This window comes from Lepisosteus platostomus, chromosome 26, assembly GCF_059453375.1.
Source record: "Lepisosteus platostomus isolate fLepPlt1 chromosome 26, fLepPlt1.hap1, whole genome shotgun sequence".
Classification (NCBI taxonomy): domain Eukaryota; kingdom Metazoa; phylum Chordata; class Actinopteri; order Semionotiformes; family Lepisosteidae; genus Lepisosteus; species Lepisosteus platostomus.
Genome location: NC_142636.1, coordinates 13,902,416 through 13,920,364, shown reverse-complemented (window position 1 = coordinate 13,920,364; position 17,949 = coordinate 13,902,416). Strand labels below are relative to the sequence as shown.

The 17,949-nt window shown below is 55.0% G+C and overlaps 1 protein-coding gene and 1 long non-coding RNA gene across 3 annotated transcripts in view; one reads left to right on the top strand and one right to left on the bottom strand.

The window, feature by feature from the left end:
• LOC148640272 (uncharacterized) overlaps window positions 1-17,949 on the bottom strand; it is a 178,441-nt gene that overhangs the window by 111,744 nt on the left and 48,748 nt on the right. The gene's annotated exons all lie outside the window — the stretch shown is intronic.
• cicb (capicua transcriptional repressor b) overlaps window positions 7,781-17,949 on the top strand; it is a 34,220-nt gene continuing 24,051 nt past the window's right edge. Inside the window, exons 1-2 of one of the 2 annotated variants that reach the window (XM_088620493.1) lie at window positions 7,781-8,018; window positions 14,139-17,833. In XM_088620493.1, coding sequence (XP_088476619.1) covers window positions 14,305-17,833 — 3,529 coding nt within the window. In that variant the 5' untranslated portion in view covers window positions 7,781-8,018; window positions 14,139-14,304. The remainder of the gene's footprint in view (window positions 8,019-14,138; window positions 17,834-17,949) is intronic. The other variant, XM_088620492.1, reaches the window with a different exon arrangement.

The window sequence follows — 17,949 nt, the reverse complement described above, 5'->3', positions numbered from 1 at the left end:
CGGCCCGGCTGCCTGCTGGGTTTCCGAGCTGCTGATCCCAGCCTGGTGCTGGGAGTCTCCGGCCTCACGGCTGCTGCAATCCCAGAGCTCCTTTGTCACACGATGCCCCGTCTCTAATCAGACTGACAGACAGACGCGCCGAACACAAAGAGACAGAGAAAGGGGAACACTGGTCCCCAGTGACAAACAGGGGGAAAGTGCAGGGAAGTGCTTCTTCAACCCAGACCAGCAGTTTCTACACAGAGGGAGGTGGGAGGGTGGAACAAGCTGCCCAGCACTGTTCATGGCACTGATACCCTGGATATGTTCAAGATAGACCAGGATGAGATTCTGGGATCAGTTGGCTACTAACTATCACATGAGTTACTGTACATGCAATGAATGTCATTGTGACTTTTCTCACTCCAGTACATGAACACTGCACTGAGAGTGGGGTTAATACAGACACACTGACTGGACACTCCAGTACATTAACACTGCACTGAGAGAGAGAGGGGTTAATACAGACACACTGACTGGACACTCCAGTACATTAACACTGCACTGAGAGAGAGAGGGGTTAATACAGACACACTGACTGGACACTCCAGTACATTAACACTGCCCTGAGAGAGAGAGGGGTTAATACAGACACACTGACTGGACACTCCAGTACATTAACACTGCCCTGAGAGAGAGAGGGGTTAATACAGACACACTGACTGGACACTCCAGTACATTAACACTGCACTGAGAGAGAGGGGTTAATACAGACACACTGACTGGACACTCCAGTACATTAACACTGCACTGAGAGAGGGGGGAGTGTGTGTGTGAAAGAGAGAGAAGGACTCAATGGGCTCTTTGTGATCAAAGAAGATGTTTACTTTCAAGCTTGGCGCTTAAACTGTTGGAGCACACAGTCTTCTGTGCCTGGGTGTGTGATTCTGTGTGTGCCTGTGTGTTCCTGTGTGTGTGCCTGTGTGTGTGTCCCTGTGTGTTTGCATGCTTGTGTGTGTCTGTGACGTGATCTTGCAGGTCACTACAGGCAGTGCCTAGTGTACTTTATTACTTTCTCAATACTATTCGTATCAACAATGTTTGGCGTAACTAATATGAACTAACCCACTGCCAGCCTCCCTCTCTCTCCCAGCTGGTACTCACCCCAGTAATGGGATTTCCACACTTTCCAGCAAGGGAGAGAGGGGAGAGGGGAGAGGGGAGACAGGGGGAGAGGGGAGAGGAGGGGGGAGACAGGGAGAGAGGAGAGAGGAGGGGGGAGACAGGGAGAGAGGAGAGAGGAGGGGGGAGACAGGGAGAGAGGGGAGAGAGGAAACAGGGAGAAAGGAGAGGCGAGAGGGGAGAGGAAACAGGGAGAGGGGGGAGACAGGGAGAGAGGAGAGAGAGGAAACGGGAGAGGTGAGACAGGGGGAGAGGTTAAGGAGGAAGAGTAAGAAGGAGATAGAAGAGTTAGGAGAAAGAAGAGAGTTCAAGGAGAGAGAAGGAGATAGGAGACGGAGAGAAGAGAGGGAGAGGAAAGTAAAAAGGAGATAGGAGGGACAGGAGAAGGAGTAAAGAAGAGAGAGTAACAGGGAGAGAGAGGGATGAGAGAGGAGAGAGTGTTATTTGAGGTGTCTTGGCAGGGGCTCAAGTCTATATTCAGTTGTTCACTGTTTAGAATCTGACTGCTGCTAATTTCATGTTGAGGAACAAACTTTTCCTCTTGGCAGCAGGAGCAGCTTCATCACTGACACCCTGAGGGAGAGAGAGAAACCGGACACAGGCAGAGCACAGGCTCAGTGACCACAGCCTGGACACCGACACTGGACACAGGCAGACCTGGCTGTCCAGAGAGCACGGGCTCAGTGACCACAGCCTGGACACTGACACTGGACACAGGCAGACCTGGCTGTCCAGAGAGCACAGGCTGAGGAACTGGCAGGGACAGATTGACACGCAGTGACTGACAGACTGACACCCTGACTGACACAGTGACAGACTGACACCCTGACTGACACAGTTACTGACACCCTGACTGACACAGTGACTGACTGACACCCTGACTGACACAGGTACTGACTGACACCCTGACTGACACAGTTACTGACACCCTGACTGACACAGTGACTGACTGACACCCTGACTGACACAGGTACTGACTGACACCCTGACTGACACAGTTACTGACACCCTGACTGACACAGGTACTGACTGACACCCTGACTGACACAGTGACTGACACCCTGACTGACACAGTGTCTGACTGACACCCTGACTGACACAGTGTCTGACACCCTGACTGACACAGTGACTGACACCCTGACTGACACAGGTACTGACTGACACCCTGACTGACACAGTGTCTGACACCCTGACTGACACAGTGACTGACACCCTGACTGACACAGTGTCTGACAGACACCCTGACTGACACAGGTACTGACTGACACCCTGACTGACACAGTGACTGACACCCTGACTGACACAGTGTCTGACACCCTGACTGACACAGTGACTGACACCCTGACTGACACAGTGTCTGACACCCTGACTGACACAGTGTCTGACAGACACCCTGACTGACACAGGTACTGACTGACACCCTGACTGACACAGTGTCTGACACCCTGACTGACACAGTGACTGACACCCTGACTGACACAGTGTCTGACACCCTGACTGACACATAAAGACTCTCTGTTACACTGTTCCTCTGTCTGTCGTTACTGTTTATTCCTTTGTGCAGCTGTGTGTGGTTCTGACAAAAGCTCTTTAATTTACCACTAATTAATTAATTTGCACATAACGAGGAGCTGGCTCTTGAAGTCTCTTCAAAAATATGGAGAGAGCGAGCAGGAAGGAGGAGTAGGAGGAAGAGAGGACAGGGTATTGTCACAGAGAGGATGTATTACAGAGAGTGTGTGAGAGAGAGAGCCATACACAGACACCCATAGAAACCCTGCACACTGAGCTCTAGAAAACATTCCCCATGTTTACAATAACACTCCGTGTTATCAATGTGTGGAGGGCCGTAGTAGACCAATACTCACTAATAATCAGCATACAGAAGAGAGCAATGAAATACTGGTTACACCGGGCAAACAGTGATCAGAAATCTACCACCACCAGGCCCTGCTGAGCCCAGAGCTGAGCCCAGAGAAGAGCCCCTCAGCCAGCTGGTCCTGAGGCTCACGGACACCATCCAGGCCCAGGACAGCCCAGCTCCAGCAACACGAGTGAGACCCAAGCACTTCACAGCACAAGCCAAACAACACTGCCTCACCCACTGGGACACACACACACACTGGAATGCTACAGAACCCTAAACACACAACACACACCAGGAGAATACCTGAGCAGGGTAAGAAACAGCAAGGAGAAACAGACCCTGACGAAGGACAGGCTCAGAGACCACAGCCTGGCCACAGAAACTGGGCGAAACAGGCAGACCTGGCTGTCCAGAGAGGACAGGCTGTGCTCCCACTGCCAGCGGGGAGAATCAGAGACAGAGGTGCACTTCCTACTGCACTGTGACAGATATTTTGGGATTAGAGAAACATTCTTCCCTAAATTCAGAAATCTAATCTCAGAGTTCCCACAGCTACCAGAATCCCAACAGCTCCCAATCCTACTGGGAGAGGGAGGAGAGAACTCAGCTGAACTGGCAGCCCAGTATGTGATCTCCTGTCCCAGACTGTGAGTCTATTTCTTAATAATAATAATAATAATAATAATAATAATAATAATAATAATAATAATAATAATAATACAGTGTGTGATCTCCTGTCCCAGACTGTGAGTCTATTTCTTAATAATAATAATAATAATAATAATAATAATAATAATAATAATAATAATAATACAGTGTGTGATCTCCTGTCCCAGCCTGAGGAACAGACAGTGAGCCTGTCTCTCAATAATGATAATACAGTGTGTGATCTCCTGTCCCAGCCTGAGGAACAGACAGTGAGCCCGTCTCTCAATAATAATAATACAGTGTGTGATCTCCTGTCCCAGCCTGAGGAACAGACAGTGAGCCTGTCTCTCAATAATGATAATACAGTGTGTGATCTCCTGTCCCAGCCTGAGGAACAGACAGTGAGCCCGTCTCTCAATAATAATAATACAGTGTGTGATCTCCTGTCCCAGCCTGAGGAACAGACAGTGAGCCTGTCTCTCAATAATAATAATACAGTGTGTGATCTCCTGTCCCAGCCTGAGGAACAGACAGTGAGCCTGTCTCTCAATAATAATAATACAGTGTGTGATCTCCTGTCCCAGCCTGAGGAACAGACAGTGAGCCTGTCTCTCAATAATAATAATACAGTGTGTGATCTCCTGTCCCAGCCTGAGGAACAGACAGTGAGCCTGTCTCTCAATAATAATAATACAGTGTGTGATCTCCTGTCCCAGCCTGAGGAACAGACAGTGAGCCTGTCTCCCAGTAATAATAATACAGTGTGTGATCTCCTGTCCCAGCCTGAGGAACAGACAGTGAGCCTGTCTCTCAATAATAATAATACAGTGTGTGATCTCCTGTCCCAGCCTGAGGAACAGACAGTGAGCCTGTCTCCCAGTAATAATAATACAGTGTTATCTCCTGTCCCAGCCTGAGGAACAGACAGTGAGCCTGTCTCTCAATAATAATAATACAGTGTATGATCTCCTGTCCCAGCCTGAGGAACAGACAGTGAGCCTGTCTCTCAATAATAATAATACAGGGTGTGATCTCCTGTCCCAGCCTGAGGAACAGACAGTGAGCCTGTCTCTCAGTAATAATAATACAGTGTGTGATCTCCTGTCCCAGCCTGAGGAACAGTGAGCCTGTCTCTCAATAATAATAATACAGTGTGTGATCTCCTGTCCCAGCCTGAGGAACAGACAGTGAGCCTGTCTCTCAATAATAATAATACAGGGTGTGATCTCCTGTCCCAGCCTGAGGAACAGACAGTGAGCCTGTCTCTCAGTAATAATAATACAGTGTGTGATCTCCTGTCCCAGCCTGAGGAACAGACAGTGAGCCTGTCTCTCAATAATAATAATACAGTGTGTGATCTCCTGTCCCAGCCTGAGGAACAGACAGTGAGCCTGTCTCTCAATAATAATAATACAGTGTGTGATCTCCTGTCCCAGCCTGAGGAACAGTGAGCCTGTCTCTCAATAATAATAATACAGTGTGTGATCTCCTGTCCCAGCCTGAGGAACAGACAGTGAGCCTGTCTCTCAGTAATAATAATACAGTGTGTGATCTCCTGTCCCAGCCTGAGGAACAGACAGTGAGCCCGTCTCTCAGTAACAATAACAATACACACACGCGGTGTGTTAGAACCGTCCCGCTCTTTTACTTGTTATGTAATTCTGTTTCACTTTTTCCTTTTGAAATATTTCTTGGGAAATATTGCCATCTCGTGGCTGTAACTGGTACTGCGTCCCAGGCTGCTCGCGTACCTTCGCTTCAGTCTTTAAACTGGTTCGCCCCCTGAACACGGCAGCGGTAGCAGTACCCCATAGCGGCCACACGTCTGCGAACTTGCACCTCCTCTTCCTCATTCTCTCCCTGTCCCGGCAGTCTGCTAGCCGGTGGCTGCGCTGCCCAGCAAGAGGTGTCTCTGAGCCCATGATTGACAGAGGGAGTGTTGTGAACTGCTGACAGGGGTCACAGCAGGGTCAGGAGACAGAGAGAGGCGGGGGCAGAGGTCAGTATCTCACAGAGGCACCCTGCCAATAACAGAGTAACTACACACCCCTCTGCCTCTAACTCTCCCCCTGTCTCTTGAGAGAGTCACCTTTCTGCTGTTCTTTGCCTCAGTCATTTTCTTCACTGTTTGATTGTCAGGTAGCCAAACCAATATATCACTCAGATAGAAATTAACAGTACAGTGCACTAAATCCCAAAAGCAAAGTAACTATAGTAAATCACAATAAGAGCAGGGTAAAAGCAAAGTACAGTGCAGTAAATCACAGTGAGATCGGGGTAAAAGCACAGTACAGTGCAGTAAAGCCCAGTAAGATCAGGGTAAAAGCACAGTACAGTGCAGTAAAGCCCAGTGAGATCATGGTAAAAGCACAATACAGTGCAGTCAGTCCCAGTGTGATCAGGTTTAGGCACAGAGAGGTGGGTACAGTAACTCATGATACCAGCTGTTGGTGAAACCATGGCTCAGAGTTCGAGCAGGGTGGACCTCCTGCTGAGGTCCTATCTGATGCCAGTCTATCAGAATGGGACACAGACTAAAGAGACTCAATTCCTTCAGGCTGTCAGTGTGGGACCCTCCCTTCAGACTAAAGAGACTCAGCTCATCCAGGTGGGGCTGCACATTGGTGGTGGTGGAGGGGAGTCCCTATTACCTGTAAAGTGCTTTGAGTGGAGTGTCCAGAAAAGCGCTATATAAGTGTAAGCAATTATTATTGTTATAGCTCCTCCAGCCTGTCAGTGTGGGACCCTCCCTTCAGACTAAAGAGACTCAGTTCCTCCAGTCTATCAGTGTGGGACACTCCCTTCAAAATAAGAGCCTCAGTTCCTCATGCCTGTCAGTGCAGTACCCTCCCTTCAGATTTAAGAGACTCAGTTCCTCCAGCCTGTCAGTGTGGGACTCTCTTTTCAGACTAAAGAGACTCAGTTCCTCCAGCCTGTCAGTGTGGGATATTTTCTTCAGACTGAAGTGTAGGACAGTGTAGAAAACTCCCTTGAGCCCAGGAGTGTGTTTAGTCGCTGTTCTCTGCACTGAATCCAGCAAATACAGACAGAAAACAGAGAAACATTTGTACCAGACGCAGGAAAAGGCAAAAAAGAGTTTTTTCCTCCCGGTGTCGGTCTCTGCACAATTAACACAGGGTGAGACAAGTTTACTCCAGACACGCCCCTCCTGTGCAGCTGGTGGCAACACGCGTGATGACATCACCGCCGCACCTCTCCATTGGCCGAGACCCCTTTTGCCTCTCGTCCAATGGGAGGGCGACTTGGTGACGTCAGGCCCGAGCGCCTGGATCGCTACAGAGCGAGGGGGCGGGGCCAGGGTCTGAATACGTCATTGCTAGTCTGAACGGGGCTCCGTGATTGGACGGGAGTGGCGAGGTGAGGGACTGTTGCTGAGTGAAGGGACGACAGTGGAACACTGGAGAGTTTAGTTAAAAACAAGGGCAGCAAATATGCAGAGTGAGATACGAGGAGGGAGGAGACAGAGCGCACGGGTGGGGAGCATTTCTGAAAGTTGAGATCAAGAAATCACACCGGCGTTCCGTCTTCCGCCTACTACAAGACAGCGACAACACCACAACTTTTTCAGAAAATACTTTTGCTTTCAAGTTTCTTCGTCGCCCATCCCCTCCCCCCCCAAAGTCCTATTGACTGTAGCCGGGGCTGTAGTGGAATGATCTAGTTCTGGGAAGTGCAGGGGTGACTTTGTAGTTTTCCAGGAAGGGCCAAGACCGTTACCGTGAAGGGAGTCGCCGCTGCGGTGGGACTACAACTCCCGTGGTGCACTGCGGCGCGGAGGGCGAGCCCTGCTTCCTCCAATGTGGGAAACCTGCACAGCGCTCGGGGGGGCTGGCAGGGGGGCGCTGGCCGCTGCCATTGGCGGCCGAGTTTGTAATCCCGCCCCTCTTCCCGCCTACTCGCTGTTCCTAAGCCTTCGCGTCTTCTGATTGGGTACTGTAAACTTGAGGCCGAGGCCGTGATGAAGCTTGTTCCCGCCTTCGATTGGTCAGCCCCGCCTGTCAGTCACGGCGACTTCGCCAATGGAACCCTCCCTCCTGGCCCCGTCCGTCTCTCCCATTGGGTACTGTACCTGTCAGTGAATTCTGATTGGCTAGTCGGGCCAGCTGTTCGAGGTTCATTCACCATTTTGTGACTGTAGTGTAAAAAGGGACTCCAGATAGTTTTTTGGGGGGTTGGTCGGTCGGATGGTGTTATTTTCCGTGTTTGCCGACTTGTTTGTTTTGGAGGACCATGTTCCGCGGAGGGGATCTGCGGTAGCGGCGCAGGGATGTGCGGAGCGGCCCCAGCCGTGCCTGCGGACGAGACGCGACTCTGCGAGCGTGTAAGTGCGGACCGGGGTGTCAGCCTGGCAGCGCGGGGACACGGTCTTCCCCGCGCCCTGTGCGCGAGGAGTCTGGGGGGCCCGGGGGTCAGGGCAGCGGAGGTGTGTGTGTCTGTGTGTGTCCCGGGGGGGGGGGGTCACTCCCACATCCTGAACTTTCAAGTGCCGGGGTCGGGATATGCCCCGACAAGGTCTGTGCAGTTTGCGCCGCGTTTGCACGTCTTGACGTCTTTTGCGCCGAGTTGCACTAATAATCATCATCATAACAGTCATAATAACAACTTTCGCCTGTCCGCCAGCTCGCACCTCTGCGCCCAGGGTGTAGGGCGACGGCACGCAGCGCCCCGCACACGTCGCTGGAAACAAACGATAATAATAATCATTAATAATGTCAGCTACTGCATTTGTTATTCTGCAAAGACTGACGTGCTTGCGATAAGATGTCAGAGCCGGTACTGACGAAACTACTACAGTACTACTACCCCGCTATTTCGACTACTACGTCCCAGCCTCGGTCCGGCGCGCCGGGTTTTCACTGTCTCACTGGGTCTCACGCGTGTCCCCTCGTTCACTCCGTGATTCAATCACACTGTCAGATCGTGTGTCATCTGATCCTGCGTCTCAGACGCCTCTCCGACCTCCGAGAATATTTACCGGCCTCACTGAGGGACAGTGTTTTCACACAGGCCTGTCACTGACACTGCTGGAGCTGTTCCTGCAGTAAATACAGTTAATACTGCACTGATCACAGTACTGTCACTGACACTGCTGGAGCTGTTCCTGCAGTAAATACAGTTAATACTGCACTGATCACAGTACTGTCACTGACACTGCTGGAGCTGTTCCTGCAGTAAATACAGTAAATACTGCACTGATCACAGTACTGACACTGACACTGCTGGAGCTGTTCCTGCAGTAAATACAGTTAATACTGCACTGATCACAGTACTGTCACTGACACTGCTGGAGCTGTTCCTGCAGTAAATACAGTTAATACTGCACTGATCACAGTACTGACACTGCTGGAGCTGTTCCTGCAGTAAATACAGTTAATACTGCACTGATCACAGTGCTGACACTGACACTGCTGGAGCTGTTACTGTAGTAAATACAGTTAATACTGCACTGATCACAGTACTGTCACTGACACTGCTGGAGCTGTTCCTGCAGTAAATACAGTTAATACTGCACTGATCACAGTACTGACACTGACACTGCTGGAGCTGTTCCTGCAGTAAATACAGTTAATACTGCACTGATCACAGTACTGTCACTGACACTGCTGGAGCTGTTCCTGCAGTAAATACAGTTAATACTGCACTGATCACAGTACTGACACTGCTGGAGCTGTTCCTGCAGTAAATACAGTTAATACTGCACTGATCACAGTACTGTCACTGACACTGCTGGAGCTGTTCCTGCAGTAAATACAGTTAATACTGCACTGATCACAGTACTGTCACTGACACTACTGGAGCTGTTTCTGCAGTAAATACTGTTAATACTGCACTGATCACAGTACTGTCACTGACACTGCTGGAGCTGTTACTGTAGTAAATACAGTTAATACTGCACTGATCACAGTACTGTCACTGACACTGCTGGAGCTGTTCCTGCAGTAAATACAGTTAATACTGCACTGATCACAGTACTGTCACTGACACTGCTGGAGCTGTTCCTGCAGTAAATACAGTTAATACTGCACTGATCACAGTACTGACACTGCTGGAGCTGTTCCTGCAGTAAATACAGTTAATACTGCACTGATCACAGTACTGTCACTGACACTGCTGGAGCTGTTCCTGCAGTAAATACAGTTAATACTGCACTGATCACAGTACTGACACTGACACTGCTGGAGCTGTTCCTGCAGTAAATACAGTTAATACTGCACTGGTCACAGTACTGTCACTGACACTGCTGGAGCTGTTCCTGCAGTAAATACAGTTAATACTGCACTGATCACAGTACTGTCACTGACACTGCTGGAGCTGTTCCTGCAGTAAATACAGTTAATACTGCACTGATCACAGTACTGTCACTGACACTACTGGAGCTGTTTCTGCAGTAAATACTGTTAATACTGCACTGATCACAGTACTGTCACTGACACTGCTGGAGCTGTTACTGTAGTAAATACAGTTAATACTGCACTGATCACAGTACTGACACTGCTGGAGCTGTTCCTGCAGTAAATACAGTTAATACTGCACTGGTCACAGTACTGTCACTGACACTACTGGTGCTGTTCCTGCAGTAAATACAGTTAATACTGCACTGAGCACAGTACTGTCACTGACACTGCTGGAGCTGTTCCTGCAGTAAATACAGTTAATACTGCACTGATCACAGTACTGACACTGACACTGCTGGAGCTGTTCCTGCAGTAAATACAGTTAATACTGCACTGAGCACAGTACTGTCACTGACACTGCTGGAGCTGTTCCTGCAGTAAATACAGTTAATACTGCACTGAGCACAGTACTGACACTGACACTGCTGGAGCTGTTCCTGCAGTAAATACAGTTAATACTGCACTGATCACAGTACTGACACTGCTGGAGCTGTTACTGTAGTAAATACAGTTAATACTGCACTGATCACAGTACTGACACTGACACTGCTGGAGCTGTTCCTGCAGTAAATACAGTTAATACTGCACTGGTCACAGTACTGTCACTGACACTGCTGGAGCTGTTCCTGCAGTAAATACAGTTAATACTGCACTGATCACAGTACTGACACTGACACTGCTGGAGCTGTTCCTGCAGTAAATACAGTTAATACTGCACTGATCACAGTACTGACACTGCTGGAGCTGTTACTGTAGTAAATACAGTTAATACTGCACTGATCACAGTACTGACACTGACACTGCTGGAGCTGTTCCTGCAGTAAATACAGTTAATACTGCACTGATCACAGTACTGACACTGACACTGCTGGAGCTGTTCCTGCAGTAAATACAGTTAATACTGCACTGATTACAGTACTGACACTGCTGGAGCTGTTCCTGCAGTAAATACAGTTAATACTGCACTGATCACAGTACTGACACTGCTGGAGCTGTTCCTGCAGTAAATACAGTTAATACTGCACTGATCACAGTACTGTCACTGACACTGCTGGAGCTGTTCCTGCAGTAAATACAGTTAATACTGCACTGAGCACAGTACTGACACTGCTGGAGCTGTTCCTGCAGTAAATACAGTTAATACTGCACTGATCACAGTACTGTCACTGACACTGCTGGAGCTGTTACTGTAGTAAATACAGTTAATACTGCACTGATCACAGTACTGTCACTGACACTGCTGGAGCTGTTCCTGCAGTAAATACAGTTAATACTGCACTGATCACAGTACTGTCACTGACACTGCTGGAGCTGTTCCTGCAGTAAATACAGTTAATACTGCACTGATCACAGTACTGACACTGACACTGCTGGAGCTGTTCCTGCAGTAAATACAGTTAATACTGCACTGATCACAGTACTGTCACTGACACTGCTGGAGCTGTTCCTGCAGTAAATACAGTTAATACTGCACTGGTCACAGTACTGACACTGACACTGCTGGAGCTGTTCCTGCAGTAAATACAGTTAATACTGCACTGATCACAGTACTGTCACTGACACTGCTGGAGCTGTTCCTGCAGTAAATACAGTTAATACTGCACTGATCACAGTACTGTCACTGACACTGCTGGAGCTGTTACTGTAGTAAATACAGTTAATACTGCACTGATCACAGTGCTGACACTGACACTGCTGGAGCTGTTACTGTAGTAAATACAGTTAATACTGCACTGATCACAGTACTGACACTGACACTGCTGGAGCTGTTCCTGCAGTAAATACAGTTAATACTGCACTGATCACAGTACTGACACTGCTGGAGCTGTTCCTGCAGTAAATACAGTTAATACTGCACTGATCACAGTACTGTCACTGACACTGCTGGAGCTGTTACTGTAGTAAATACAGTTAATACTGCACTGATCACAGTGCTGACACTGACACTGCTGGAGCTGTTCCTGCAGTAAATACAGTTAATACTGCACTGATCACAGTACTGACACTGACACTGCTGGAGCTGTTCCTGCAGTAAATACAGTTAATACTGCACTGATCACAGTACTGACACTGCTGGAGCTGTTCCTGCAGTAAATACAGTTAATACTGCACTGGTCACAGTACTGTCACTGACACTGCTGGAGCTGTTCCTGCAGTAAATACAGTTAATACTGCACTGATCACAGTACTGACACTGACACTGCTGGAGCTGTTCCTGCAGTAAATACAGTTAATACTGCACTGATCACAGTACTGACACTGCTGGAGCTGTTACTGTAGTAAATACAGTTAATACTGCACTGATCACAGTACTGACACTACTGGACCTGTTCCTGCAGTAAATACAGTTAATACTGCACTAGTCACAGTACTGACACTGCTGGAGCTGTTACTGTAGTAAATACGCGTAAGTGCAGTAAGATGGTAGAACATGCTGTCTCACACTGACGTACTGATTGATGTAGTGGCTGTGTGTAAGTGGGTCAGGCAGTTTGTCAAGTCATGATCAGGGCAACCGGCACTGTCGTTCGCCCAGTGGTGTGCGTTTGGTCTTGATTCAGTTGGAGAGTTGTGTGAGCGGATTTGGGATGAAGGGGGAGCTGATTCAGTTTTATCGAGACGGGGGACTGGAGGGTCGAGACGCAGGGGAAGGGAGAGGAGGAAATGAAACGGAGCCCCAGGGCCAGGTACAGAGGGAGCAGAGAGGCGCTGAGCAGACAGCAGCACACAGGAAGTGATGTCGCCCTAACCGACAGGAAGTGTGGGCTGTTGTGCTTTTGCCACGGCAGCAAAACAGTTAATCTGAAGAAGAAAGAAAAACCCCAGAGCTCAGTTGTCAAGTACAGAATTTCCCCGCCTCTCTGGAGAGTTGTGGACACGACACACACATTCACAGGCATGTACTCACAAACAGGCACACACACACAGACAGACAGATAAACACATACCCACAGACACAGGAACATTCCCACAGACACAGGAACATACACTGACACACAGATCTTGACAGTGATGTTCATATAGAGGCTCAGGTACAAATAAGGCCCCTTATAAACACAGGGTAAGTTCAAGAGCAAACTGTATTCAGAGAATTAACACATTTCAATCTGAGCACAGACTAGAACTCTTTAAATATTAGTATATACATTCATATCTGTAACCCCGTCTCTACCTGTATCTCTGACACGGGTCACAGTGAGACTGGGGCTCCTTTAAAGCTCTCTGCTCCAGACTGCAGGGAGATGAGTATCTTGACTCTATAAGGGCTGTGTCTCTACCTGTAACACTGACACAGAGCACAGTGTGACTGGGGCTCCTTTAAAGCTCTCTGCTCCAGACTGCAGGGAGATGAGTATCCTGACTCTATAAGGGCTGTGACTCTACCTGTAACACTGACACAGATCACAGTGAGACTGGGGCTCCTTTAAAGCTCTCTGCTCCAGACTGCAGGGAGATGAGTCTCCTGACTCTGTAAGGGCTGTGTCTCTACCTGTAACACTGACACAGAGCACAGTGAGACTGGGGCTCCTTTAAAGCTCTCTGCTCCAGACTGCAGGGAGATGAGTCTCCTGACTCTATAAGGGCTGTGTCTCTACCTGTAACACTGACACAGAGCACAGTGAGACTGGGGCTCCTTTAAAGCTCTCTGCTCCAGACTGCAGGGAGATGAGTCTCCTGACTCTATAAGGGCTGTGTCTCTACCTGTAACACTGACACAGATTACAGTGAGACTGGGGCTCCTTTAAAGCTCTCTGCTCCAGACTGCAGGGAGATGAGTCTCCTGACTCTATAAGGGCTGTGTCTCTACCTGTAACACTGACACAGGTCACAGTGAGACTGGGGCTCCTTTAAAGCTCTCTGCTCCAGACTGCAGGGAGATGAGTCTCCTGACTCTATAAGGGCTGTGTCTCTACCTGTAACACTGACACAGATCACAGTGAGACTGGGGCTCCTTTAAAGCTCTCTGTTTGTGTGTTGGTGTGTAGGGTCTCCGCCATGTTGACTGCTGGATATTAATGGTGTTAATTGTTCTCTCTCTCCTTCAGAGTCTGTAAATCCCCCACAAGGACGAGCAGGAGAGACGAGAGGGAAGCCTGAGGAGGACAAACGGGGAAAAAGGACAAATCACACAGAAACGCAAACACAAATGAGCTAAGAAACCAGGAGGAGGGAGAAGAAGAGTTTTCTAACACCAGCGCGGCGTTGGAGGCGATGAAGAGGATGAAGACGCAGGGCGGCCGGTCTCCCCCATCCACCCGGGCGAAAGGCGGGAAGAGGCGGGTGGCGGCGCCGGACGCGGGCGTGGAGCCCGAGAGGAGGGACAGGACGAGAGACAGCGGCGAGGGGCGGGCAGAGACGCCGTCGCCGCGGAGACAGGCGGGGGCGAGCCCCGCCCACTCCCAGGGAGAGCCAGTCAGGAGGGGCGGGGGCGGAGTCCCGGAGGGGGAGGGGCCTCCGGGGGGACACAGAGACCGGGCCGGGGAGGAAGCAGAGCGGCCGGCCGGGGAGGGGGACTGTGGGAAGGAGGAGGGCGGGAGGCGGGCCGCGGACAGCACCCCCGGCGGGGCCCACAGCAACAGCACCCCTCCGGCCAGCCGCAAGACGGCCACCTTCAAGGCCAAGGTGCCCAAGAAGAAGTACACGTCCGAGCACTGCGCCCCCGCGCCCCCCGCCGCCCCCGCCGGCAGCGACCCGGACAACAACAGCAGCGGCGACAACGGCGGCGAGGCCCCAGGGGCCCCGGGGCCCGCGGGGGGGCAGGAGAGGGAGGCGGGGCCCGAGGGAGAGCGAGCCGGGGAGGGCGAGGGCGCCCCCAGCTCCGCGCGCTCCTCCTCCACCGACACGGCCAGCGAGCACTCGGCCGACCTGGAGCTGGCGGAGGCGCCGGCGGCCCCCGCGGCCCCCCGGGAGCCCCCGGGCAGGGCCCCCCCGCCCCCGCCGGCCCGCCGCCCCGAGGCCCTGCTGCAGGAGCTGGCCGGCCAGCGCGTGCTGGTGCGGGGCAGCGAGGACGGGCGCCCCCGTTCGCCCCCCGGCGCCGGCCTGTTCCGGGCCGGGCTGGTGCAGCGGGCCTGCGGGCAGAGCCGCCTGCTGGAGGTGCAGGTGTTCGGCGAGAGGAGACCCCGCTTCTACCCCTTCCCGGACGGGGGGCCCCAGGCGGCGGCGGCGGGGGGGGGCGGGGAGGCGGAGCTGATCCTGGACGCCCCGCCGCCGGGGGCCGCGCCGGTCGCCGTGGGAACCCGGGTGTGCGTGCCCCTGGGGGGCGGGGGCGGGGCCGCGGAGGAGGGGGCGCAGCTGTACCGGGAGGGCGTGGTGTCGCAGTTCGACCCGCACCCCGCCGTGTCCTTCCCCTACCGGGTCACCTTCCGCGGCGCGGGCGGGGGGCCGGCGGAGGGCGCCGAGGGGGCCAGGGCCGAGTCCGTGTGGGTGTCCCGGCAGAGCCTGCGGCTCCTGCTGCCCGCCTGGGACGGGCTGCAGCGCGCGGGCGCGGGGGGCGTGCCGGGGGCGCGGGCGCGGGCGCGGGAGGAGCGCGAGCGGCGCGAGGACATGGAGGTGGAGAAGGAGGTCTGCGCCCTGAGCAGCGGGCTGGCGCTGGGGGCCGCGCCGCGGGGCTACGGCCTGCCCTCCGCCGCCGGGCGGCCCCCGGGGAAGGCCGAGGGGCCGGCGCTGAGCCAGGGCGCCGGCGGCAGGCGGGCCGCGGCGCCGGAGGAGGACGTGGAGGTGACGCGCCTCAGCATGGCCGCCCCGCTGGCGCTGGGCGGGGGCAAGGCACCGCCGCCCCCCCGGCCCCTCCTCTCCAAGCCCCCCGGCTACCACGCCGCGCCCGGCTTCGGCCCCGGCGGCGCCCCGGCCCTGACCCCGCTGGCCAGCCTGGGGCCCGCGCCCGTCCTGGCCCGCGCCTTCCCGGACCACGAGGCGCTGGGCGCGGCCCAGCAGCCCCTCTCGCACGCGCCGCCGCCGCCGCCGCTGCCCGCCCCCGGCACAGGCCCCGCCCCCAGCCCCGCCCCCGGCGCGGGGAGCGGGCGGGCCGGGGGCGGCGGCCTCCTCCCGCTGGACAAGCACGCGGGCGGCTCGGGCTCCACCTCCTCCTCCTCCTCCTCGCCGCGCTCGCGGACGCCCCTGACGGCGGCGCAGCAGAAGTACAAGAAGGGCGACGTGGTGTGCACCCCCAACGGCATCCGCAAGAAGTTCAACGGCAAGCAGTGGCGGCGCCTGTGCTCGCGGGACGGCTGCATGAAGGAGTCGCAGCGCCGCGGGTACTGCTCGCGCCACCTGTCCATGCGCACCAAGGAGATGGAGGGCGGCGGGGGGGGGGCGGAGCGGGAGCGCGGCGGCGGGGGGGGCAGCAGCTCGGGCACCGCCACGCCCTCGGACCTGGGCCGCGGCCGGATGAGCGCCGACTTCGAGTGGGACGAGACGTCGCGGGAGAGCAGCGAGGCCAGCTCGCGGGGGGAGTCGCGCCCCCGCCTGGTGCTGCCCTCGCCCGCCGCCGCCGCCGCCGCCGCCGCCGTGCTGGCCCAGGACCTGTCGCGCTTCGACTTCGACGAGTGCGAGGCCGCCACCATGCTGGTGTCCCTGGGCAGCTCGCGCTCCGGCACCCCCTCCTTCTCGCCCGTGTCCACGCAGTCGCCCTTCTCGCCCGCCCCCTCGCCCTCGCCCTCGCCGCTCTTCGGCTTCCGGCCCGCCAACTTCAGCCCCATCACCGCCTCGCCGGTGCTGCCCCCCCCGCGCCGCCACCGGCACCAGAGCGGCACGGGGGCCGGCACCCCCAAGCTGGGCACCCCGCAGACGCCCGGCGAGCGCGAGCGCTACCCCTCGGGCATCCTGCCCTCCTTCCAGACCAGCCTGACCTTCACCGTGCCCATGAGCCCCAGCAAGAGGAAGCCCGAGGGCCACGGGCCTGGCTCGAACCCGGCCGCCTGCGGGCCGCCCACGCCCGGCTCCGGCTCGGCCGCCGGCCTGGAGTACCCCAAGGGCGAGGCCCTGGACCCGGCGGGGGGCGACCCGGCCACGTTCAGGGTGCTGTCGCCCCCCTCGGCGCTGGGCGGCGGCCCCCTGCCCTTCCCCCGGCCGCGGGGGGGCCCCCTCAGCCTGCCCCCGTCCTCCTCCTCCTCCTCCTCCACGCCCTCCTCCTCGCCGCCCCCGCTGCTGGTGTCGCCCGTGACCTCCGACCCCGTGGTGCGCAGGGTGGTGGCCGTGCCGCCCTCCGCCTCCCAGCAGCCCCTGCGCGACTCGCCCGTCATCGTGCGGAACCCCGAGGTGCCCCTGGCCAAGTTCACCGAGAAGCCGCTGGCGCTGGGCGGGGGGGGCCGGGGCGCCGGCAGACCCGGCGGCGCTGGGGGTGGGCCCGCCGGACCGGGCCGCCCCAAGGACCCCGCCGGCCAGGCCGGCAAGCCAGGCATCCAGGTGCCCGTGCCCATCAACGCGGCGGCGGCGGCGGCCAACGGCGCCATCCTGATCGCCCACAGCGCGCCCGGCTCCGCCATCGTCCTGGTCTCTTCCTCGCCCACCTACTCCTCCTCCTCTTCCTCGGCGGACTCCGGGCCCGCCGGCCCGCTGGGCTCGGCCACGGCCGCCTCCTCCGGCCAGGGCTCGCGGGACAGGGGGGGCGCCGCGTTCGGGGCGCCCCTGCAGCCGGTGCCCTGCCACCCCGCCCCCACCGCCCTGCTGCCCGTCATCGTGCCCGCAGAGGCGCCACACCCCACGCCCCGCAGGGACATCGTCATGGGCCGGCCCGGCACTGGTGAGTCCTGCGGGGGTCCGGTTCTGGGGCTGTGCGAGTCTGCAGTCAGGGGGGGTTGTGTAGCTCTGTGTGAGTCTGCAGTCCGGGGGGGTTGTGTAGCTGTGTGTGTGAGTCTG